The sequence below is a fragment of the Malus domestica genome, chromosome 02 (genome assembly GCF_042453785.1).
Source record: "Malus domestica chromosome 02, GDT2T_hap1".
NCBI lineage: Eukaryota > Viridiplantae > Streptophyta > Magnoliopsida > Rosales > Rosaceae > Malus > Malus domestica.
In genome coordinates this window covers 4,916,919-4,943,258 of record NC_091662.1, presented here as the reverse complement: position 1 = coordinate 4,943,258, position 26,340 = coordinate 4,916,919, and the positions used below count along the sequence as shown (strand labels likewise).

The window sequence follows — 26,340 nt, the reverse complement described above, 5'->3', positions numbered from 1 at the left end:
ACAAAAATTAACGTTAAAATATAAAATTTACAAAGATTCCTCTTTGAGATAGCATTTATGATATGGAAGAATCCAAATAATATTATTATTGGGATCTGCTGCCTTGCTAAGTGTCAGGGACACAGTAGTCAACTGTTGGATTTTTTTCAGAAGCTTACCAAACATGGCAAACACTTTCATTGGTGACGGCAGAGTTTGAGATTTTGTAGTAGAAAAATTAAATTAAACTTATCCAAAAACAATTAATATGATGACGAGTAAAAATATTTCTCAGGACTTTTGCGTCTTTTCTACTTTGACAATGACATACTACAAATATTTTTCAAATGACTATCATATTGTCATTGTGTTTAAATTGAAATTTCAATTTTTGCATGTCTCTTTTCACTTGCCCTAATTACCGGAACAATCCACCACTCGTAAAAGTAGTGCAAAAATCACTTTCTTAAAGATTTGTTCCTTCATTCCAACAGAATTTTATTGCCTTTTCACAATTTTCGACTCTTATGTTATTAAATTAACTGATTGATAATCAAATATTTGGGAAATGATTTTTGCTTTTTCATATATAGTCATGAATAATGTTACATTGCATTATTAATACAGCATTTACTTGCACACGTCTTGCCTCCAAGCACGTTCACAAGTTATACACAGACGATACATAGAGGGGGTGCCTCGGTCCTCGGATGAATATTTCAGCCGAGGAACTTGAGCCCCCGTACCCCTTTCATTAGAGGATATCCTTGAGAACAGAGAACGAGACTTCAAACGTGCGGTCCTCGTGTTTGGTCTTGTAATACTTACAGAGAGCTGAACCTGCAACTCTCCATGCAAGCCCACATTTCCCTATATCGTTTACTTTCCAAGCGTAGTCATATGCGAAACGATATATGGCGAGTGCCTCGTTGAATATTTCATCCAAGGGCCTCGTGCTCTTCTCGAAGTCCTCACAGCCATACAGAATCTGCAAAAATAATTTGAGACAAACCAGTGAGAGCAGAACAGGCACCGGAACATATGACAAGTCCCGAAATGTTTGTTCATTAATCTTACCTCTTTATACCGTCTTATGATCTTATCAGCAGCTTGATTCTTGCCCTCTTTGTCATCGTATTGCAAGACACGGTTCATTTCACTCCTGTACTGCTCGTAGAGTTTGTACCACTTCTTCAAGCACGGCTCGGGGAGTTCTTCAACATCAAAACACGGAAGTTTTTCCACTACTGCATAAGGGCACAAGAGCAAAGTCAAAACTCTTGTTTTTCTATGGATAGCAACGTATGTAATATGACTAGCTAATATTAAAACATTTCATCACCTTTGTCAGAAGTGTCTTCCGGTTGATATTCCTCCACTGCGTCGTAAATTGATCCCAAAATGGAAGTTGATTTGTAGGAGTTGGGCTTATCCATGTAATGAGGGAATGACCGCGGTTTCAAATCATTGGGGATTTCGACCTGTTACTCAGACGTGAAATTCAAGTTTTAAATCATCGGAGATCATACACAAACAGAAAATAACCAAACACTAGCTACTGAGTTCCCATTCCAATGCATGAACTTAAAACAGCAAGAGGGTGAGAATGTTCTTGCACCATATGCAATCGAATCAAAGGGTAATCGAAGATGGACAAAAGTTCCATTTGTATAACATCCAGGAGAGAAAGTAAGATAATAATAAAGTCATATTGATATCATTCAATAACATGACTGAAGCACAAAAGAACAGAACTAACCTTTCGACATTTTTTTGGAGCATCCAAAGCATCGTAGTATAAATCAATCAACCGCAGCATTTTTGCCTTCGTAAGGGTTTTCTCATGACCATCTCCCAGGGTCAAAAATTCATCCATATAAGCCAACCAGTAGTCAGAAGCCATACCCATCGCAAAACTGAAAAAAACAGAAATTATTTTGAGCACCAGAAACATAAGACTTGCTGTGGATGAAATGTTCGATTTATAAACAAATTTAATACAAATAAGCATGAACCATAGCCAGAGAGTTCCGTCTCAGTCTCAACAAATAGGGAGATCTACCATCTGATATCATATCGAGAAGAATGGAAACCAAATTAAAACGAGGTCCAACAATTACTTGATACTTTGTAAAGGTCAAGAACGTACTAAACGTTAATAAGGAAAATTCTAATTTAAAGTTTCCTTTTGCCAGTAGAATTACTGAACTATGCTACCTTAAAGCATTCAAAACGATATCAAAAGGTTCTACTTAAGCTAAGAGCATTAACCATCGAGAAAATAGTAACTGCAACACATTTGGAACCTAAATAAAACCAGAATTTCAATGTAATTCAACCGAAATGGGTCTAATACAGATTCACCATACCTCGGTTCAAACCTAGTTGTCAAGAATTGTTTAAAGAGCGCATCCTCTATATGATCGGGCAAAAGCGCACTTGGTGGTAAGGTGGTGGCAGCTTTGGGCGTTGATGAAGTATCGATCCAAGGTTCACCTTGTTTGAAACATTCTAAAAGCTGAAATAATTCCAAGAATTAATGATGAACAAAATTATTTCCATTCCATTCATAAACTGGTTAAGTAGTTCTAGATGGTCTGTGCATGTTGAAGTTTCAAAATAATGACAAAGTAATCATGCGTAAATGCCAACCCGAGGGTTTCTTGAGACCCAATATAGATCGCCATCAAAATCTCCACCACCCATTTCATCAGCTACTGAACGCGAACCTTTGCGAGAGAAGAATATAGCAAAGCCACTATTTCCAACAAATTCTTTCAACTCATCCACGTAGGTGGCCTTCAAAACATGAACATCACCAAAATGTAAACCTGGATGCCGGTACACTAGCACCTCTCCTTGAATTGGCCCGCTGTCACTGCAAATGTCATTGGGCCGAAAATTAGACCTTCAAACGATAAGTGAACCATATCTATTGACATTAAGATCCGCATGGATCGAGAAAGCAACAATGTAGAGTAACACCTTTAGAACAAATGGAACAAGAAAACAATCCAAATAACTAATACCATATTATAACACATACTAAAAACAGTTCTACACGGAAAATTTAGCTCATAATCCGTAGAAACATAATATACATAATACATTAGTGCAACTATAACTCCTAAAGCAAGAAACTACGAAAACTTGTACAGCATAACCATATAATACCATCTTATAACATAGATCAAAGATTGTACGTCTCAGTTGTTCGGATAAACATTTTACCAAACTTCAAATATTGCCGTTGCAGATTAATTCATTCCTTCTATGATTCTATCGTACAACATGTAATCAAGCGATTGTATTTTATAGCTAATTTCATGAAATTATTTAATGAATTTTGTGTAACAGGAAAGGATTAAAAATTGCCAGAAATTGTACATACAGAAGAACGCAAACTTGATCCTTTTCCAGAATCCCTGTTGGATCAGTAGTCCCCATCAACATGTAACTCTGAGGACTAGAAATTTTCCCTCTTTTAAGACTGATATTTTCCTCTTTCTTCAGGAATGACAAACGATGTTGCAAATATGATTCTTCTAGAGGAATATCAGAAGAGATCATCTTAAACGTGTTGTAGTCATCATCCATCCCGCCGTAGCTAAAGGCAACTGCAAATACAGAAGATGAAGGAACGAAACCCATCAAGGAACTAGAAATAGTGAAAGGAAAAATAAATTTGATAGAATGTTATTTAATCCATGGACATGTATCAAAACAAGAATTTGGCAGCCATTTGAAAAGAAAGAAATATCAGCTTACGTTTGGCTGCTGCACGCCTATTGCAGAAAACACCATGAGTATTTTCCAGATCTTTCATCAGTAACTCCATGAAATAATCTTTCGGCACCCCTCCATGGCATAGAAGGGCTATTAAATTCCTCGAAAATTTTGTATTCCTAGGCTTTGTACTGGAAGATGAAAACGTCAACTTAAAATCTATGCCTTCAATAATTTGCTCTGCATCTGAAATTCTCAACTGCAGGGGGAGCAATACAAACTTGGCAAACATACATGCTAGATAATGGGTGTACCTTACTCCAACTATCTCCAACGAATTCACTGTTTGACCATCCAGCATCTGTCGATCTGTCTCAACTTTAATCATTGATGGTCGAATCTGGATCGTTTTTTGTGGTAGCTACAACGTTGGACATAGAAGATTGTAAATAGTATAGGACGTCAGAAATTTAGATAATGAAGAAAACAATGTTAATCAGAACTATTCTCTAAAGTTTTCATTATAATGCCTGAACCTGTAATTGGGGTTGTATTATTTCAATTTACTTCAGTAATGATGAGGGCATTTCCATAAGTAAATGAAAGAAATCATACTTTTTTATTGACCAGAAAGGTTCCCTTCACAGCACGGCCCTTGTAGAAAAGTCGGATCTGCATGAGCAAAGGCTACAGGGGGAAAACAAAAGCACAAAGGAAATGAGAATATATTGAGCGAACTTAATTCAAAATCTCCAATTTACCTAAAATATAGAATCACAAACCTCAAAGTATTCATTGCTGAACTCTTTTTTCAGTAATTCTTTCGGACAAAGTGACGCCAAATCCTCAGATATGAATCCAGTTCCATCTGAATGTATAAGAGGCTTGCCGTCTCTATAGATACGATTATCGTATGCATCCTGCAGTTTATTGAAAACAAAAAATAAAAAATAAACTGCATGGTAAGATTAAACAAAAGAAAAGGATATCTAAATATAATTTGGAATGGCAAGATTTACTGGAAAAGATAGTTTGAGGATCGTACCAGACAATACTCATCATCAATGTCATCAACCCTCACAAGAGACCAATCTTTTACTTCTAAGCTCTCTGTCTTAGACAAAATGAGTGAAAACCTGAATCCCCGAGAAAGGTGATAGCTTAGAACCTTAAGGAAAAATGCTTCCATACAACATCAAAAAAGAAACTTTTTGTGTTATAGACAACGACATACCTAATCATGTAGTTGCTCACGGTGGACACAGTATGTGGATGCATGAAAATGCATCTTGCTTCATGAATCGTTTTATTAGATATTTTATAATCTTCTCCCCTGTCAATCGCGGCACTAGAGTCCACACGGATAAAGTAACACTTCACAGGTGATGAAGTCGGGCTTTTTTTCTTTTCTTTATTGCCACCATCTTTGAACACTGATTCATAACCATATTAAGAAAGACAGAAATAATGATCAATCGTACTAGAATTCTCAATAACTGAATGAAATGAACACAACAGGTTCAACTGTCGAATACACGTTAAAAGTTCACCAGTGATAAATGGTCTAAATAACATAAAAATCAGTTTCAAAAATATAGAATCCCAAGTTTAAACCATGTCATCATTCTCGTCCTACTTCCAGTACGTGAAGTAACATGATAAACTATACTTTTGAGCCAATCAAGAAAAGCACGAGAAAGAATAAGATCAAAGTGGTTAAGGAAGTAAAACATCTTCAAAATTGTGAATTCAAATTTCACATAAGAAGGCATTAAAGACATACCAAAGAAACAATATCGGCGCAAACCAACAAGAATCCCTTCTCTAGCGACCTTGCTATAGTCAGCATAAAGGTCCCTCTGCTTCCTGGTATCCTTCACATCGGCAAATTTCACCACTAAAATGCTGTCGTCTCCTAAAACTTTCTGTAGGAGAGTTCTTTTTGCGGTGTGTAGATAGGGGCCCTGAAAAATAACAATATATCAGGTATTCGACGTCAAGAAGGAACTACAAACAGATTACCCATATGCAAGCATGGAGACACATGTTTGTGGGCGATCACATTTATACTGGGGGTAGGAGTAAAAACCTTAAAATTGTAGCTCCCATCCACAGCGACTTCACAATGGTAGACGTATGATTTTCCAGACTCCCAATCCAAAGTCTACATCCCACCGAAAACATGAAAGGGACATTAGGGCATTAGGCATAAATACTAAAAGTAATGGATATAAGATTGGCTGATGCCAGTACTAAAGAAGCCAGTGGCAGTGAACAGCGTTAAAAGTCCAATTTTCTTTACAGGAACTTCAATAAAAAGTAGGCCAAGAGTGAAAACCAACCAGCAAAGATTATGGTAATTCACTAATTTAAACATAAACCAGCTTTGAGAGTGATACTCACGCATTGTCGGTTTTCCTTGCGAGCATATTTCCTACCCAAAGTTTCCCAAATTGTGTTCTCAAACTGCTGCATCGGCATATCTTTCCAACTTCTAATAGTCTCTGGTGCTAGAACATCTTCTAACTTCATTCTAAAAAAATAGATACGTAAGTAAAGACACCTAAAAGCAGGCAAGTAAACGGTTTAATCAAGAGGAAATTCAGAAGTAGAACCAAATAAGCCACAGTCCAACTTTCGCATACCCTCCGGCGTAATTTAATATCAGAAACTGTCTCCTGAATTCAAGTTCGCCTAGAGCTTCTAATTGTGCCTGCCCATCGTGTCTTGGTTGGTCTACAACCAAGGACTGATTAGTGAGAGCTCCAAAAATAGATAGCTATCACAAACAAACAGTTGATCACGATGAATGAAAATCATGAAACAGAGAAAGTGCAAAATATCTGACCTTGAAAGAGTCGAACCGGAGTGAGAGAAGACTTAGAAGTAGAAGCAGAAGACGGGCCTTGAAAGAGAGAAGTACGGGCAGCTTTCGAAGGAGAATCCGAGGGATAGGAGGAATACAATGGCCTCTCTCTTCCTCCACGATCTGCAGGTTGCTCTGTAACTCACATAATCGAGACAAAATATGGGTTAAAAGAAAAACAACCAGAAATGACACAACCCATGAAAGAAAAACTCAACGCGAAAACCTCACCTTGACGAACAGGAGTGATAGGAGCAGATGATGGGCCTTGAAAAAGAGATGCGCGTACAGATTTTGAAGGAGCTGCAGCGAAATAGGTATGCAATTGCATCTGTCCTCCACTAGTACTCCCTGCAACTCACATAACGAAAGTGTCAAGATTTCAATGGGACGGACTAACGGTCCACTACTAATCACACCAACATTGTCCCAACCAACAAACAAGAGAATTATTATAAAGGGTCATCGGCATTATTAGAAGTGAAACCATTCTTTATACATTGTAATTCATTTTATCAACCGGCAATTTTCCCACGTGGGATTCTCGCATTCTTCGACAGAAATAGCAGAAATCGGATATAAAAATAATCAGCAAAGAAAACCCATCACTGATCAACCAAAAACAAAACAACCAATGAAGTAAAAATCTGACCTTGACGACCAGGAGTGATTTGAGAAGCAGGAGACGGGCTGTGAAGAAGCGGAGAAGCAGCAGGGCCAGACTTGGAAGGGGAAGGGGAAGGAGAAGGAGGATGAGGGGTACATTGGTACTTTTCATGGTGGAGCAAGAACCAAATGCATCCACTGAGGGTGCTGATGTTGTTAATGTCACCAAGGAGTTCCAGTGCCTTCTCCTCCCCCAGCAATCCCAGCTTCCTTCTCAACTCGGCGTCCGGCAGCGGCTGCTGTTTCTCCCCACATATACTGTTCAGTTTTTGCTGCACCCGCGGAGGCAGAGGCACGTGCAGTTGCGGTTGTGGGCAATCGTCTCGGGGAGTGGCCGCGGTTGCTGGGTGTGGTGGGGAAATGCCAATGGCGGCGGTAGCGGGGCGGTGAGAGTAGCTGAGAGGGAAAAGGTCGGGATTTGAGAAGACGGGGTCATCGAAATCAACACCCTCAATCTCTGTGTAACTGCGTTTGGAGTTGCTGGGACCGTAATTAGGCGGATGATACATTGATTAACTTTGTAGTCAACTGGGAAGGAAGGAAGCAAGGAAGGAAGGAAGAAGTCTCAAAAGACTGGAGCTTTTTGAGTTCAGCGTTGAGTGTGTGTGAAATTAAATAATTGCAGGGAGGGAAGTTTGGTGACAAAATCCAGTTGATTTCGGAGATGGTGGTTTAAGTGGAGCTGCTACTTTATACTGTTACTTCTTCATGCCGTTTCTTCTTGTGCTTATTCACACGACGTGTCCCTAACTGGGTGACACTGGCCCGCTCTTAGTTTTATTAATTAATCATTCTCGGTAAAATAGTTTTGAGAAATTTTATATAAATCAATCTAATCTATTTCTACATCGAACTTTTTGCACTCATTTGATTTTAACTAAATTATTAATATCTTTTTAAACTCAAATTTAATACCTAATATACCCTCATTAACCCTATTCAATATGTGAATTTCTTTTTACGCCCATTTGATTTTTAACCCAGAAGCTGCCGCAGCAGGCTGTGTATTTCAAAACCGAGTGCCAATTTTTCTTAGTGTCCTCATTTTTCTTGAATTCCCATAGCTTGCATTTTTGCAAAGTCTGCAAATTTGCAAGATAAAAATCAATGGCTCTTAAGGCTGGTCATGTCTCTGATGTTCCAAACCTCGATCAAGTCACAGAAAATGTTGCCGCATTGGCCGTACATTGATGCCATGATTTTGGGGTGACAGAGAAGAAAAAAAATATATAAAAATAGAAGAAGCAATCCTTGCAATATCTGACAGAGAAGAAGAAAAATATATAAAAATAGAAGAAGCAATCCTTGCAATATCTGCAAGATTTTTTTGTATTTTGGCTGCAGATTTTGTATTAGGACTTTTATGCAATACTATTTGCACCAATAGCTACATTGATGCCATGATTTTGGGGTGTAGTCAAACTACACCAACATAGAAGAAAAAAAATATAAAAACAGAAGAACCAAACGGAATCCAAGGTCCTTGCAATATCTGCAAGTTTTTTTTGTTTTTTGGGGTGCAGATAGATAGTGGAAGACTGATTGCAGCATTTGCTGTTGCAGAAAGATAAGCAAACTATGCAGGATTGATTGAAAAAAAAAATTAAAACCAACATACTCATCGTCTAAACTCTAAAAAGTTGAAATCAAACGAACAAAAAAATTAATAAACATATGATGAACAAAGAATGATCGTAGGGTTTAATTATAGTGTTTGGGTTTATTGATAAATTTGAGTTTTATTATTAATTTCATTTTGTACTTAATAGTAATTATGCAATAGGATAAAATAGACAATTAACATTTAAAATTTTAAGTTGCGTGTAAAAAAATGTTACATGAGTTTAAATAAAATTTCCCTATAATTTTTTATATTGGCTTATTTTTAGTTGCGCATCAACTTGATTTTGATATGTCACATCCCAGCCCGGGGTGGATCACTTCCCGGGCCCGCTCCACTACCGTAGCACGATATTGTCCGCTTTGGGCCCCGACCACGCCTTCACGATTTTGTTTCTGGGAACTCACGAGCAACTTCCCAGTGGGTCACCCATCTTGGGAATGCTCTAGCCCCCTTCTCGCTTAACTTCGGAGTTCCTACAGAACCCCAAGCCAGTGAGCTCCCAAAAGGCCTCGTGCTTGGTAGGGATGGGAATATACATTTAATGATCACTCTCCTGGGCGATGTGGGATGTTACAATCCACCCCCCTTAGGGGCCCGACGTCCTCGTCGGCACACACGCGGCCAGGGTTAGGCTTTGATACCAATTGTCACATCCCGGCCCGGGGTGGATCACTTCCCGGACCTACTCCACCACCGTAGCACGATATTGTCCGCTTTGGGCCCCGACCACGTCCTCACGGTTTTGTTTCTAGGAACTCACAAGCAACTTCCTAATGGGTCACCCATCATGGGAATGTTCTAGCCCCCTTCTCGCTTAACTTCAGAGTTCCTACAGAACTCGAAGCCAGTAAGCTCCCGAAAGGCCTTGTGCTTGGTAGGGATGGGAATATACATTTAATGATCACTTCCCTGGACGATGTGAGATGTTACATGATATCACTAGATGTAACTCACTCAAAAGTTCGCTTTACCTTCTTAAATAGTTTATCATATTTTGGTTTCTTCAATCAAATAGCCTTTAAAGTCGCAAATGTGGATAGGTAAAAATGTAGTACAATTTCATTTTTAACTATACCTCATAGAAATCGATTTGATCTCAGTTTGCCTCTTTGGAACTCGATTTTGATTTCACTGTGGTCCTTGAAACAGATTTTTATCACATTTTGCCCATTAAAACTCTAAAAGTTGTCATTTTATAAATCTCCACTATGAATTGTTTGAATGTTAATGCATGGTGGAGATGAATTTGATTATAAATCTCCACTATGTGCCCACATTCAACAGTCAGAAAATATTTATTTTAAATGAAGAAATTAAAGATTGGAATTTTTTTGGGTTGATTTGCTTGAGTTGCAGAGATCTAAAAAAAATAAAAAAGAATTTGATTAGCCTAGTGCACTCAAATGATACCCAACTGATGACATTTGTTTCAATTCGACGGATATCAAATCAATCTAGATAAGCAGTGAGAGGAAGAGGCTGGGTTGATAGTGAGCAAGAGAGGAGGAGAGTTGTCGGCGAGATGGAGATGGTAACGGTACGTAAACAACGTCAGAAAGTTAAGCGAATTTTGACTTTCGAGTTTCAATGAACAAAATAGTATCAAAATAGAGCGAATTTGATAGAAAAAGCAGAAACATTTTAAGTTTTAAGAAGTAAAATAATGAAGTTTGAGTTACAATAAATAAAATAAGACTAAAATCGAATTTCGATAGTTAAAAATAAGAAAAACTAATGAAAATAGTTTGAAAACTTTGAGTTTTAACAATAATGACAAAATAAATGGTAAAGTGAATAGTATAATATTTAACTTTTTAATGTGAAAATATAATTTTTTATTAAAATAAACAGTATTACAGACTTTCGTTACTAACTCCCTTAAAAATAAGCCTTTTATATTTGGCCGAAAAAGGAAATGACTTCAATGCTACGTTTGAATTTTTCTTAACGATGAATCTGCTACATTGCTGACCTACTTTATCTCACATGTGCAGCGTCAGATTTATCATCTGTTCTCCTTTTGTCAAATCCAACTTTTTAGATTCTCTCCATAATGCAAATGGAATTATGATTAGGAAAGACTTTTCAAGTAATTGGAATAAAATATAAAGTTTGTTATCCACACATCCTATTTTACTGTTCATACATCCTTGATAATTTATATCTGTTGAACTTCTTCAATTCATCCGATCCGACGGCTTAAATTAAAAAGATGTGTGAAAAGTAAAATATAATATATCGATATCACACCTTTAAAATATAATTGAAGAATTTGAAAAAGAATGTGTAGACGAAAAAATAAAATAAATAAAGTGTGAAAATCACTTTTTTTTTTAAATTACGATCGATTCCTGTCTTTTAACAAATATTATTAATTTAGGCCACTTTTATTTATTTTTCTTTATTTTTGAATTCATTGAAACATTTAGGGCCACTTTTATTACATTACGTCTTATTTGACAACAAAAAGAAGATTTAAGGTGATGTGTTACCGATGCGAGATAGACCGGTTGATTACAGTAGCATGTTCATCCTTTTGGATCCGAGTCAGAATTCCACGACTCTGTTAAAATAGTTTAGAATAAAATATCGACTCAGTGATACTTTCAAACAAGTTTTGAACCTTTAAAATTGATGAATATACATGTGTAATTCACATTCACAACTTCATTCAATCAGGTCACAAATATTTCTTGACAACACACAAAAAATTGAGGATGCAATGAAAGAATTACAAGTCGCCAAGTACATATATGTACGAAAATCTTCACATCTGCAGAGCAGAAGCAAAGTTTGTAAGACGAACAAAAGCAGTGACTCATGCGTTATTTCGATGGAGCCTGTTAACTTCGACAACATATATATATGATCGAGATTTCGCACGCGCGCATCCTCGACAAAGAATGGAGATAAAAGCAACTATATATACCTTCATACAACGCATTCTGTGAATTGTCATTTTTGCGGAAGTAGCTTCTGGCATGGAGCAAGCAACTACCAAATCACGGTAAGTTAGTGTGACCAAGTCCCATGGACTCTGCGACTTCTCTAGCGGAAAAATTGTCTGCTTGAGCCTGCATATAGAATCCACATTTAGAAGATATACATACGATATTGTATCATGACCGAATGTTGGCTTCTCATACAAATTATAATGCTGAAGTAGTATCCATACCTGAAGGCTATGCAGCAAATACATCAAAAAGAGATGTACAAATACCTGCATATGATTTATTCTGGTTATTTTGTAATTCAATATGCTCCAAATTGTATGTCTGCCTTTAAACACATGTTTAACTGTTTTACCAGGTAGAATAGTAAGATGAGTCGAGCTGTTGGATACCGCCAGAGAAATCTTGTGGCCCTGACTGCCCCTGAATCTAACATTTTTGCTGCCTTCTGTAACTGCATGAGACGAGGTGAAATGTAAGAGTGAGGAACGGAGAACTAGAATGGTGATGGATGTAAGAAAATTATTTACCTGTATGCTTGCCCCAGCCATATGACGATGATGCAACGGAAGAGTCCTGAAGATGTTATATTTTCGTTAAGTTCCATCCAAAGACGAACAATTATAACATATTACTTGTTAGTTAACAAGATGCGAAAAGAATGAAGGGAAATCATGTAAAATTCCTTTTAAAAGAATCAACATACTCAAGTGCCTTCATTTCAGCGTCTTCTTCCCACGATGCTGATGCCCGACGGGAAACTCTACTTCTTTCAGCCTCCACCTGCATATAATATGGATTCATAATTTCATATAGAGAAGCAAACATATGACCTAAGAGTGTTTAGTCTAATGGTCAGGCCCTTGGTTTGTTACCAAGAGGTCTGGGGTTCGACAGCTCTCAAGGTACCCACCTAGCAATTGCTAGAGTTTCTTGCCTACCAAATGTTGTGGGGTCAGGCGGGTGGCCTAGTGAGTAGTCGGGTCAAAGACCCGGAGACACTAGATTCAAAAAAAAAAAAAAAAAGAAGAGAAACATATGAGACCAAAAAATTAAAAGTAAATGGACTCTCGAATCTATACAAAAACTATCATGTAAGCAGCAAAAAACACCTAGAAACAGACCTGTGCTTCCTGGATACGCTTAATTTCCTTTTCCAAGTGAAACTCTGCTGCGGCTTTTTCACTAGCCATGGTTTCTAATTGTGTTTGCTTGTAGTACTGAAAAATAAATGGAACAAGACGTGTCAATAAAGACACGATATCTGACCATTTAAATTAGTGTTCTTGAGTGACATTACCAGTAGATCAGTGAGTTCACGATAGCGTTTCTCTAGCTCCATGTGTTCCTGCAAAATGCAAAATATAACCAGTAAATAACATAGAGCTCAAGATAACCTAGTAAAAATCTTCGTATGATGAAGATATATGAAAAGAGAGGCAGCAGTATCACCTGGCGTGAGTAATGCTCTGCATCCCTCTTCATAGAAGCCATTTCAACTCTCATTTTTTGTACTTCAGCCTGAAATCAAGCATTTCAAGAAGCGTTATATAAACAATTTGTTCGACAAGGCAAAAAAATTCAGAGCACAAATCTATAAACTGATAATAACAAAACTGTTGGGCAACAAACAAGGGACTCACCTCCAACGAAGAAAGCTTGCCCTCTGCATCCCTCTGACCTTGGCGTGCACGTTCCACTTCTTCCTGCCATGCCTGCACCTTAGTATTCACAACTGTAAGTGAGTACAATAATACCGTGGGGAAGCTTTAAATATGCTCAATTAATTTGGGCTGGGCTGGGTGCCCATGTGACAATGAGACGATACTTACTACCAAGTAATAGAAATCACACTTGAAGTTTAGACTGTAATAAAATGCAGAAATAAAATGGATATCACAAAGAATACCTGAATTGCTTGATTTGCCTCTTCTGGCGACTTCTTTTGCCCACGCCGAACTTTAGCTTCCATTTCTTGCAGCTCTTGATTTAAATTGGCACATTCAACCTGATGGCACATAATGTTAATTATCCAAGGATCTTAAGACAGTATTATGTTCCAGACATGAACAAAAACATTAGTACAAATATAATATAGAATGTTTATTATACCTCAAGCAATGCCATCTTCTGCTCAAGCTCTGATGCCTTTGCAATCCTCTCATCTGCTATTCTCTGAATAGGGAAGCAATTGGAACGTTCAGTATATTATGCTCAAACTCACATATGTATAATTCATTGAAATCCCAGAAACGCATGAAAATTCAATGTCTTCAGAGTTCAGAGGCAGAACATGGAATCATAGATACAACTCCTGGAAAAAAGCTCATTGACGAAACAAAATTTGTAAAACTTTCAAAATATTGTAACAAGTTCATCAGAAATAAAAACCTAATATGCAAGCACCATTATTTGGTTCATGTATAAAGGAACTAAGAATGTCAGTAATCATAAGCTTCTAAAGAGAAGAAAGAGAACAAAAAGCTCATAAATATAATGGTATATACATTTTTTTTTATCAAGTAATGGTGCATAGCAAAGAGTCACAAACTTGAGAAGCGCGCTCACTTTACCTGGATCCTTGCAAGGGCTGTGGATGCCTCAAGGGCTCTGTGTTCCAGTTCTACTTCCCTTTCCATGGCAGCCTGTTTTACCAGAAAGTGATTATCGCAGTGTAAGAAAATAACCAGAAGTACAGAAATTACTGATAATACTAATGTTGTAGGTACATACCATTTTGGTTGCACTATGTGCGGCACGCTCTTCTTCTGCTCTACGTTCTACAGTAGACAACTCCTCTCGAAGAGCCTAAAGAATATTTTCCTAATATTTCAGGATCAAATGATAAGATCCAAATACACGCAAAGAAGAAAAATCTTAAACTCTAACCTGCATCATCCTTGTCTCTGTCAGCTCCCTATTTCTCATCATAGACTCCATGTTTGCCTGATTGGAAAATAATAATAATCAAGCTATTATTTAAGCCTCAAACTGGTCAAAAATCTAAGTCAAGAACATTCATAATTGCATGAACAGAATAATGAAAAAGTTAAACAAGGTACTTCACACAAACCAGGCATAGAGAGAGGGAGAGAGAGAGAGGAATATCATGCATCAATAATTAAATGTGGTGCATGTAATGAACCTGCAGCGATGCCAGATTCCCTTCAGATAAGGCAGCCTGTTTCTTAAGTCCATCCATGGAACTGACAAGTGCCTCAATTTCCGAATTTTTTGCTGCCAAGGCCTCAACCATATTTGACTCTATTCTCGTCACTTCACTTTTAGATGTGGACAAATCTTTTTGTAGTTGCTTTATGTGAGCCTCATACGACTTACTCAGCTCTCTCTATCAAAATAGCAGTAACATGAGATACCAATAGTGTTAGATCATATGCCTCAAAGGTTGAAACTTCACATAACCTGAAATAAAAAATAGGAATGTATCTCACCTCTGACACGAGAAGCTCCTCTAGCTGTGCATTTTCAGATTTGTATTCTTGAAGTCGGGATGAAAGTCCAGCACAAACCTAATAGTCAATAATAACCAAAAGATTAACAAAGACCTAAAACAGGAAACTTCAAACCAATAAGAAATTTCTAAAGGGGGCAGAAAGCTTCTTAGAGCATATGTGAAACAGGCTTATTCAACTTATGGTGACCTTTTACGAGAGATCAGCTGAAAGAAAGAAAAACAGAAATCAGTAGAGCTTACCCTTGCTAACCTTGCTTCTTTAGACTGACCAGTGGAAACAGCAGTTTTAAGCAATCCTTGAGCCTGTAAACCAACTAAAGAAACTATTTAATCATAGCCTATATGGCAAGTTAACTAGATTCAAAGCAAAAAGCATAGACGCACACGAGATATCACCTCGTAATAAATAATTTACCTCCTCAATTTGATCCTGCTCCTGTACTTTTAAAGGAGAGCTACCAGATTTATGCTCAATTGGCTTACTTTTCTCAACAACTGGTTCCTCATTGCCATCAGCAACTTTCGGTTGGGTTTCTCTGTTACTGATGGCATCTGTATTTATAGACTCTGTTCTCCCTTGGTCAATTTCTGGATGAACATCTGAATTTCTAGATTTGTTATCTTGGCCAGCACCAACTGATTCAACCTGATGGTTTTCATCCACAACCTCAACTTCTTTGGCAGGTGATGGCAAAGGATGTTCTTCACGACCATCCGAGTCAATCTCACTGACAAGCTTACCATTAGAAGTTGATGTATTAGCCTCCCTATCAGTAAGACTTATTGAAGCTTCTGCTTGTTCAGCATTACTTTCACCAACTTCAATTGCCCGTGCCTCTGTTAAGGGAATGCTTATTGTGGGATCTTTCTCATGATTCTGTTGCTGCTCGTTGATGGTTTGACTTGTAGGATCTGCAGAGGGTGCCCCTTCATTTTCCTTTAGATGAGCATCACTGTCTTTTTCAGGTGTCACGTCTGTTTGTGATGTCAACGTACTAATCTGCTCACGTGCAGAATCACTCATTTTCTGAGATTCATTTGTGGACTGTCTCTTTTGAGCCTGAAAATATCCAATGTAGACCACAAACTTTATATACATATATTCATGCGTGTGTGAAATATAGCATGCTGTATTTTCATGAGTAATCTGGCAATACCTTGGTCTTCGACTTTTTTCTCTTGGCTTGAGATCCTTGCCCATTAGAAGCTTCAGAAAAGGAAAACATAAATAAAAATTTGCAACAATTAGGTGGTCTTCAAGGTTATCTAAAAGACAGTAACTTGATGAAGTAAGAATATTCTAGGACCCATTAATAAGGCTCTGAACTGCATCCTAACAGCATATGTAAAAACAACGAAGAAGAGGCACCAACTCATTAGTGGGTAAAGTCTTTTGGCAGCGTCCAGACTTCAAACCAAAACAAAAATAAAAAGATGCAGGGCAATACCTGGTGATTGGGAAGGCGACTGATCATCCAACTCACTGACAACCAGCTTTGCCCTTCGATCAACAACTTCAAACAAATCTGAGGCCAAAGAAAAAAGTTACAAACTTTACACATCAAAGGCACAAGAAATGTCGCAGTAATACAAGGAACTCTGACATGGAGCTTCTACAGGGATGATCTATATATTCAAAACTACTATTTAATCACCGTTTTTCTGTTTATGATGACTCCAAATTGAAATTTCTATTTCAAAATGAAGTTCTAAACACAATTCAATAAAGAAATGCCCAATGCCAATGACATCAGAATCACCAAACATGCAAATCCAAACTTAGCCGGTTATCGCAACCATATTATCCATAAAACACCTCAAATAATTACAATTAGTGATTAAGCATAAGATCAAACCCAAAACACATTCAAAATCCATAAGCAAACCAAATTAATTAACAAAAACAAAAAATTAATTGGAACAAACATAGAGGATCCGAACCTTCAGCAGCCTTGAGCCACGAAGACATTGTTACGAAACCGAATTCGGATCTACCAACAACCGCGGCTTAGAGACTGACCAATGGAGCAGCTTCCATGGAAGAAATGGGAGAGATTGCCAAACGGAAAAGCTCGAATTCGAGAGATTGCCAAACCGAAAAGCTCGAATTCGACTGCGTAAAAGCTTCCTGCGATCTGCGTGATATGCGTCCTCCTCTCAACTCGATCGGGGAGGCGTCAAGGCAGTCGTGACTCGGGTGAGTTGTGGCTCAGTCGTGACTCGTTAGTTGGGACGAAGGTTTTGCGTTAACGAGTGAAACTGAAAGGAACAGAGACGAGTTTGTTCAGGTGAGATCACGACCACCGTATCCGTATTTGGACGTTTCTTTGCCACGTGGATAATGCGTAAGGACAACGTCGTGACGTTGACTAGTCTGGTGGATTCATCATTGGGCTTTTGGACCAAATAAAACATCACTCGTCTTAAACTATTGGCCCATCAAATGTTGTTAGATGTTCAAAACTTAGGCCTAAAACTATATGGGCCATATAATATTTTGATAGATACTTTTTTTTTCTAGGTCAAAATTTGGGTACTTGCCAACAAGAATTGGTTGAGTTGGTAAATATCGTTTTCCTTGCTAAATCAAGGTCTAGGTTCGAGTGTAGCTGCCGGCAATCCTTCTGAGTGAGCGAACTGTAAAAATCAAAAGATGAGCTAAAACCCAATCTGTAAGTTCTCAAAAAGACTTGTGGTATGTCTTGGCCCTGATGAAGTAGCCTCCCCTCAACCTAAACTTAATATTTTGTAACCGAGAAAAAGTATGGGCACTTGATTTTGTTCGAAAATGGTAAGTATATTGAGACGAACAATTGTTTGGCTCCACAAATGCTTTTGGCAATATTTGGAAGAAACACTTAAAGGAGCTTGTAGATTGTAAAAGCGTTTTTAGCGCTCTCTTCAAAAGCATTTTCAAATGCTTTAGAAAACACTTTTTTTTTTCATAATAATAATAATTTGGAATCTACTTCAAGAAAAAGCACTTATGAGTATAATGTTGTTCCTGACTGCTTAAAATAAAAGCGCTTCTGAGAATTCTGCTGATTGATCAAAATCAATAGTAGTGCACGTACATTAATTATATGAAGGTTGAATCAAATATGAAGATTTGAAGAGAAAGTGCTTAACAATTTAATTACAGTTAATTAGAATTAGATGTCTCATTTTAGATTTTTCTAAATTAAACATCTGTTACTTTTCAACTTTTGATTAAAGTGTTTTGACTTTTAATTAAACTTTATATTCCAGGTATATTTTTAATTTAAGTATTTAATAAATTCTTTTAAATCCATTTCTATGTAAAAAAATGCACTCAATAATATTCATTAATTTATTGCTATTTTTATGGAATCTCATCCCTTCCTCAATTTAAGGATTCAATTATATCTACTCGGGTTCAAGATTAATTGGATGAAATATAGTTTTTCCAATTTCCAACTCAACATTTTATATAGATTATAAAAAAACAAGAGTTCGTTTATAATTAAAATTGAGATGTAGACTAGACTGCTTAATTTCATGCAACTACAAATAAATTTGAATTTTTTAACAACTACTTATAGTAGAAACGTGAACTAAGAGTTTTCACATTTTTATTTTTATTTAAAATGAGTCCTTATTCCAATAATTAATTATTAAGAGTTGACAAAATATTTTTTAGTGCAATGTTTTAATGTGAAAAGTTATCTTCTTTTTTTGGGTTACACAACTTACACATAACGTACCATAAGTTTTGTACGTACCAAAATAAGTATAATACAACGTACTAATAACTTGGTACGTACTAAATAAAGAATTGCATAACGTACCAAAAGCAATATTTTATAACGTACCAAAATACTAACACGTACCCAGATTAAATTTATATAACGTACCAAATGATTGGTACATTATATTTAATATATCTGTTTGGTACGTTATATTTAATATATGTGCATGTTATATATCATAATTGTATGTTAATACGATGTTTATGTGTTTTTAGAATTTAAAACAAAAAATTATTTGAATAAGAAAAATTCATTTTGAACGAATTATGATAAGATGAGATAGGAAGTTTGTAGTGATTTTAGAATATTTGTGATATTACTTTCTGAACTAGTTGGTTAATTAAATACAATAAAATCATAATTTTTAATTAAAAATTAGTAGAAGAATGTTTGATCAAAAGTTTAAAAGTTATAGATGTTTGATTAAAAAAATTCAAATTTGAGGTATCTATATCAAAATGCCCCATTTAATTATGTCCAAATCAAACAAGTCCATATCAAATAAATCATGCACGCATGCATGGCACTCATCTACTAGGGCGACTGTGCCATTGGCTCCTCAGAATTTCAGCAATTAAACCAAAAATAAATAAAAAATAGATATGTATTAATATTGATGTTAATACACACACATATATATACACACACATGACACGCACACACACACACATATATACATATATATACACGACACACACACACATATATATAAATACACGATGATGATTCATATATATTAGTTGTATGCATTTGCAAGATAAGCATGGGATGAAAGCATCGATCGATAAGAGAGAGAGAGAGATAGGAGGCTCTTTACTGTTTGAGAGAGACGATTCGTCAATCATGCAACTATACATCGCAATCTCCCACCTACTCTTTGTAATTACTGTCGTTTTCTTCCCTTCTTTTATTTTACCATTTGTTTCTTCCTTTTTTTTACTCCTCAAGATCTATAAAGCTAATTCTGACAATCTTTCACCTCCTTTTTTTAACCAATACAAGATATCTGACAACTTCTTCAGCAAATTCTGAAGTATATACCCTTAATCATATTTATCAAGAAGCTAATATGACAGCATATGGATTTGCTTCTTGAATTAGTTTATAATGACGATCATTCTTTTATCTGGTTAATAACTTTCCAAATTTAACATTGCATAGGTTAAAGTTTGATTTGTATGGTTTTAAGATCCGTCGAGGATCCTCTTTGTAATGTTATTTCAATTTTTCAAAAATAATAATAATAAAATATGTATAGACGAGTTTATTGAGCAGTAAATATATAGTGGTTAATTTATTCAGTGGGTTAGTCAGTTCATCATAGTAGCATGCTGGGTAATAAATATTAATTTATTTCCTCTTCGTATGGATGCATGTGTTGTTGCCTAATTATCTTCAGCATACTCAAGTTATTTTTGTGTTTCTTTTCAAGAAACTACTCTGTTCTCTATGTACTACAAAGATAACTTTCTCGGATTTTTCTTTGGTAAGATTTGCACGCCCACGTATCATTTTTACGTTGGAGAAGTGATCAAAATATGGAAATAAAGAAAATATGAGATGGACCCTTCAGCTGCTATCATACAAATTAAATATAGCTGAAATGAAAAAAGAAGAACATATAAATGGGAAGGAAAAGAAAAGTTAGGATCGGAGTTGATCCCTGAAGCCGATAAGCTTATAATGATACCAATTGATTTTAGGAAACTTTAACGAAAAACTTCTGGTATTGTTCATTTTAATGAAAAATTACATTTTTACACTAAAAAGTCAATCATGGTACTATTCACTTTATCCTTTCTTCTTATCATTAAAACTCAAAGTTTTCAAACTATTTTCATTATTTTTCCTATGATTTTATGGTGAATTTCTAATTTTCTTCATGGTACAGGGACAATGTTATTTTAGGTGTGAAGCCCAAAGCCTAATGATCCAAACCGTTAGTCTTTTAGGTTTTCCCTTAAATATCATGTCCACGAAAAATCATGCAAATCTGAAGCTATATGATAGTTGGACTGTATTCGTTCATTTTCTTTACAATAAATTAATGTCTTAATCATTTTGAATTTGTTTAATTTTTTATAAAGATAATTTATGAATGATTTTTTAAAAGATTAACAAATTAAATCATTAAAATACATTATAAAATAGGCTTTATAAAAATATTTGTAAAAAATTGTGTAAAAAAGTGAATGTCACGAATTTAGCTCCACACACATACGGACATATAACACAATAATCGATGTTCACAACGTTCCCTCCCATCAAATTTGTAATAATGTTATTTTCTCTCTCAAAATTATTGCATTTTTTCCGTTAAAGGAAGGAAGATGTCTACTGATTGCCCATTTGTCTTTATTATACGAATAACCTGCCCCAACTTAGAGAGAAAATTTTCATTATTATCAGAACATGTAGTACATTACATGTTTTTATATAAGTGGTGAAAAATTATATATTTTAAATTAACTTTTTAACATACATGTTTTACTATTTATATAATGACATATGATACATCACTTATTGTTTTGATCACGGAAAAATCTCTCCAACTTACGGACTGAAAATCTGTCCATTAGTCGAGGCTAATGGACGACAAAGACGTTGCTGTCAACTTCAACATTTCTTATTTAAATCACAGACACAATTTGATTAACCACTAACCTAAAAATGAAAAGAACAAGAAACTGAAATATACAATTGAGTATAAATGACCAAATATCTGGACAAACTCATCGAAATGGTAGTATAGCTAGATCTGAAAATTTGTGGCTATCTTTATTTTTCAGTTCTGGACCATCGATCGTCGAAATTGAATAGTAGCTCCCCTAACAACGTAATCAAATTTCGAACCAGATCAACCACTAGTATCACCATCACAAAGAGTGGACTACACAGATAAAAACCCTAAACCCTAATAAATCCAAGGCTCCTCCTCACCAACCTGGAAAGGCAATACATTAAAATCCCACACACACGAGAGACCAAGACAAACATAACGCTCTCTCAAGTCTTCTTTACCATGCAAGTTGCAACTACAGTCGCAGTAGGTACAAGGCCATAGCTTTATAAAAAGAAGAGAAAAATTCACACACATATATGTTTATATATGCACCCTTTCGCTTTTTCTCTTTTCTTACCAGCAAACATGTTTTTTTTCTTCTTTTCGAAAAGATAAATCTCGGTACAAATTCGAAACAGTGCAATTGTTGTGATAGGTGAAACTTCGAGGAAAAGATTGATGGAATCAAATTACTTTCAAAAGTCGATGAAGTATATAGCTCGGTTTCACAATCCTTGCATATTAGGTTCACTCAAATATTACACATAATTTCAACATAAACAAAGTAAACACAACATAAAAAGGCCAAAATAATAGGAAAACTACAACTCAAGACATTCAGGAAGACCCACATGTGAAGACAACAAAAAAATTTAAAAAGACACAGTGGGAAGGAAAATACAAGAATCAAAATTATTGCTCTCCAAAGGGGGAGCCTTGGTTTCATCTAAATATTAAAGTCTAAAAGCAACTAGTAGATATCCACGTTAAGCAAACACACACCCAATTTCCAAATCATTTTATGTTTTTAATACAAAACTTTTTATCCAAAATAGTCCCTAAAATTTGTATAACACATCATTTTCATCTCTGAAATTGAAAATCAATAGAAATGGTCATTGAGATTGTCTATTATACATTATTTTGATTCTTCCGTTAAAAACTCCGTTAAGTATCCGGAGCTATTAGCCGGAAGTTTGGGCAATCTTCAAAGCTTTGTAACTCAATCGTTTCTTAACCAAATTTGACCAATAATATATCAAAATAAAGGTAGGAAAGTGTAGAACAAGATTATACATATTTAGAAGTCCAATGGTTGCCGGAGATGGTCGGAAAATAGTCTGACTGATCCGCGGAAAAACTGGAAAACTCGCAGGAAACTGGGTAAACTTTAAACGTTCATAACTTCTTCAATACTCAACGAAATTGAGTGATTCAAAAAACAAAAATCATACTTCTAGACAAAGAGAATGGTAGCCTTCTTGATGGCTAACTCGTCGTGGTTTGGCCGGAAAATGGTTCAAAAGTGACTAACTCGATGACCAGGACAGCCACTTTCGAGCTATTTTTCGACCAAACCATAGTGAATTAGCCTTCAAGAAATATATCATTTTCTTTGTCTCGTCGAGAAGTATGATTTTTGTTTTCGAATCACTCGCTTTCGTTGAGTATTGAAGAAGTTATGAACGTTTAAGTTTTACTCAGTTTTCGGCGAGTTTTCCAGTTTTCCCGCTGACCAGTCACTTTTCAAGCTATTTTCCGACCATCTCTGACAATCATGGGGCTTCCAAATAGGTATAATCATTTTTCTGCACTTTCCTATCTTCATTTTGATATATTATGGATCAAATTTAGTCAAGAAGCGATTGAGTTACGAAACTTTGAAAATTGCCTAAATTTTCGGCCAAAGCTTTGGGACATTTAACGGAGTTTTTAACGGAATGACCAAAATAATGGACGGTGGACAATCTCAGGGATCATTCCTGCAACCATTTTGGCTAAAAAGCCTTAATAAAAAGATCAAAAGTAAATACTTAGCGTGTGTGAAAAATATATAATTAGTATGTGCCAGTAATATATAAAACTTCTTTCTCATATCATGCATTCAGAATCCAATTATACGTACGTAGATTGAGTGATGTTTACATATATAACCGGCGCATACAAAAATCCTTTGTGCATGTGGAAATATACGTTTATGTGCAAATCACAAAGCTGATAGATCAGAAACAAATTAACCGTGGAGTACTCAAGGAAATTAATTAACCGAGTTGAAATTAAATGTTGTGTCTATTCTCCCATCTCATCGACCACGCATGGCATGGTATGATGGAGATTCAAGGGCAGCCGATCGTTTCTGCAACTTGAGATCCTTGTAAAATCTCTTAATAAACTCCTCAGCTTCCCTGTCCACCTGGCTATCACCTTCGTCCTTCAACGGAAACGGCGAGTCCGTTATCCTCAGCTGCCTCACCATAGGGCTCTTCCCAAACCCTGGCAATGTCACAAGCGGCGAGGCCTCCACCGCAATCTCATTATTCAACATCTCAAGCACCTTCTGAACCGCACTCATAGTGCTAACGTCGTCGTATTGGTACGCACTGGTTGCTTTGGGAAAATAGTGGTTGTGGTGTTTGTTGCGCTTGTTGAAATGAAAAAGGTTGTGAACGGCGGGGCTGTTGCTACAGCTGAACTCGTACTCTCGGGGAGTGACGAAGGATAGGGCCTCGTTTGAGCGGCAGCTGAAGGCGGAGTTGTGGTGGAGCATGAGGTTGTTGGCTATTGCCTTGCCTGCTAGCTTGCCACGTTTGAGCATCAAATGGAGGTCGACAATAAGCTTGCTCTTCGATAAGCTTTTGCGCAACATGAAGAACGCTATGCGTACTAAGTTCCACAATTTCTTTGCCACAACCGGCGGGCTTGGTTCTACTTCCATTTGTATAATTGGGTGATAGAGAGAGAGAGAGAGAGAGAGAGAGAGGGAGAGAGGGAGAGAGATTAAGAAGTTTTTTTTTTGGTTAGTTCGAGCTTTGTGAGGGGAAGGGGAAGGAGGTATATAAAGGGGTTAGGAATTATTATTTAATAAATAAATAGATTAAGTTGATAATTATGAAGTGGTAGCGATTTATATCATTCTCTTCTATGGCGAGTGAGTGTTACAATCTTAAGAGAAAGATCAAGAAATGCAAAATAAGTACGAGAGTTTGTTTCACGCGGTGTGATGAGTGAGTGAATTGGCATTTCCAAATTGATAGGAATTGGCATTTCTAATTATTTGTTATTTGATTGATTTAATATTTTGGTTAGTGCTTATATATATATATATATATATATATATATATATATATATAAAAGTTCCTATGATTGGCTTCGTCAAATTACTAGAAGGTCCCTGTGATAGGAACCAAATTACTTAAGTAATGCTCCCATATGCAATGATTAAATATCTTGGGAAGGTCCCAAGTGTCAAATACACGCAGCCTTTGCCCTCCATATTAAGGTATTTGCATCTTAACTTTTTCCATTTCTTTCCTTATGAAATTCAAATCATCCTTCAACTAGTGTTTTTGGTGCTTTGAAACGTTCAAGGCTCAAGCATTAAGTTCATGGATTAGAATCTTACTGTATATGTTAGGAAATACTAACAATATTATTGATTAAATGACATTCAAATACAAAGTCTTGAGTGAGTATATTTTATATAACATTCAGGATTCTCAAACCAGACTAAACAGTGACCTATAGAAAAATAAAACTTCGTTAGACAGTGTGCAAGATCTATCATATCTTTAAAATATCATATTATGTACACACTGATGGAAGTCAGAACATAAAAGTTAAAAGTATATGAAAAAAGAGATTGATATTTAAAAGAAATGATGGCTAGTAATGGTTTGTTTAGGTGTGTTTTTATTGCATGCACAAAATATGTTTAGATAGAGAATTTTTTCTAAGTGCTCAACAACATTAAAGCTTGGAGGGATACAGAAAAATATATCAATTCCTTTACTTATATTATAATATATGGAATATCGTTTAAATATCCGATACCTGAAAAAATATGTCTTTAAACAAAAGCAACTTTGATATTATCAAAAGCATATGCTTAATATGAACCATTTAATCATATGCTTAATATGATGAGTAGATTAGGGTTTCACATTAACATGATTATGACAATAATATAATGTAGCGGTGTATATTTTTCTAAAAAACTTCTCAACTCGGTCAAGCTTAGTCTCCGACAATCCAAAGTCTTAAAAACACCGTTGTAATTAAAGAATAAAAGTAATTCTAGAGATAGTTAAAGAGTGCTACCTGATTAGTTGTTAATTGTTATATATATATCATATCATATACATGTCACATCTATACTCAATTATGATTAGTTGTAATTAATTGTTAATGTCAATTCTGATTTATGCAATAATTAACAACGGTCGGATCTTTCTAACGATGCTCAAAACTGTGTGTTTTTTCTTTGCTCTTTCAAGCTGCAGACATTTAGCCAATGGCGTGGAAAATAATCTTAGTTGCTACAGCGCCCATGAGAGGGATTGGATGGAACCCAGCCAGCCTGACAAAGGTTGACAGGATTGAATTACTACTCTGAACACGTGGCCCACTGATTTGAGGCCGCAAATGAATCTTTCACCGTACACGCGTATTCGAAAACATACCTTTTTGCGTACCCTAAAATTGGGCGTTCACATGAAGAAAG

At 36.1% G+C, this 26,340-nt stretch overlaps 3 protein-coding genes across 7 annotated transcripts; all 3 read right to left on the bottom strand.

Moving 5' to 3' along the window:
* Positions 1-539: 539 nt before the first annotated feature.
* Positions 540-7,966, bottom strand: LOC103452960 (probable RNA-dependent RNA polymerase 5). Its single transcript, XM_029087638.2, has 20 exons — positions 7,224-7,966; positions 6,803-6,922; positions 6,554-6,706; positions 6,351-6,441; positions 6,109-6,238; positions 5,795-5,869; positions 5,489-5,669; positions 4,940-5,138; positions 4,751-4,841; positions 4,488-4,625; positions 4,321-4,392; positions 4,020-4,126; positions 3,748-3,896; positions 3,371-3,596; positions 2,632-2,857; positions 2,349-2,497; positions 1,739-1,895; positions 1,322-1,460; positions 1,057-1,226; positions 540-967 (listed from the first exon to the last, which is right to left on the bottom strand). The coding sequence occupies exons 1-20, from the start codon at positions 7,744-7,746 to the stop codon at positions 734-736; spliced, it is 3,330 nt and encodes a 1,109-aa protein (XP_028943471.2). The 5' UTR covers positions 7,747-7,966; the 3' UTR covers positions 540-733.
* Positions 7,967-11,217: 3,251 nt separating this feature from the next.
* LOC103449693 (golgin candidate 1-like) lies at positions 11,218-17,592 on the bottom strand. Of its 5 annotated transcripts, none has more exons than XR_011572054.1 (22): positions 17,229-17,577; positions 16,736-16,813; positions 16,445-16,494; positions 15,703-16,347; positions 15,528-15,590; positions 15,265-15,342; positions 14,958-15,161; positions 14,702-14,758; positions 14,546-14,620; positions 14,386-14,457; positions 13,925-13,987; positions 13,722-13,820; positions 13,456-13,533; positions 13,265-13,333; positions 13,113-13,160; positions 12,937-13,032; positions 12,519-12,595; positions 12,343-12,388; positions 12,168-12,266; positions 12,037-12,081; positions 11,791-11,935; positions 11,218-11,424 (listed from the first exon to the last, which is right to left on the bottom strand). XR_011572054.1 is itself a non-coding variant. In XM_029087620.2 (21 exons), the coding sequence occupies exons 1-21, from the start codon at positions 17,254-17,256 to the stop codon at positions 11,864-11,866; spliced, it is 2,142 nt and encodes a 713-aa protein (XP_028943453.1). In that variant the 5' UTR covers positions 17,257-17,577; the 3' UTR covers positions 11,466-11,863. The 5 variants fall into 5 exon arrangements, 2 of the variants coding, with proteins under 2 accessions (XP_028943453.1, XP_028943458.1); XR_003766378.2 differs by lacking the exon at positions 11,218-11,424 and adding an exon at positions 11,466-11,634 and having other exon boundaries at positions 17,229-17,592; XR_011572056.1 differs by lacking the exon at positions 11,218-11,424 and adding an exon at positions 11,466-11,634 and having other exon boundaries at positions 13,456-13,527.
* A 6,330-nt stretch (positions 17,593-23,922) lies between these two features.
* On the bottom strand, positions 23,923-24,555 carry LOC103452938 (uncharacterized). Its single transcript, XM_008392467.2, has one exon. The coding sequence runs from the start codon at positions 24,553-24,555 to the stop codon at positions 23,923-23,925; it is 633 nt and encodes a 210-aa protein (XP_008390689.2).
* Positions 24,556-26,340: the final 1,785 nt, after the last annotated feature.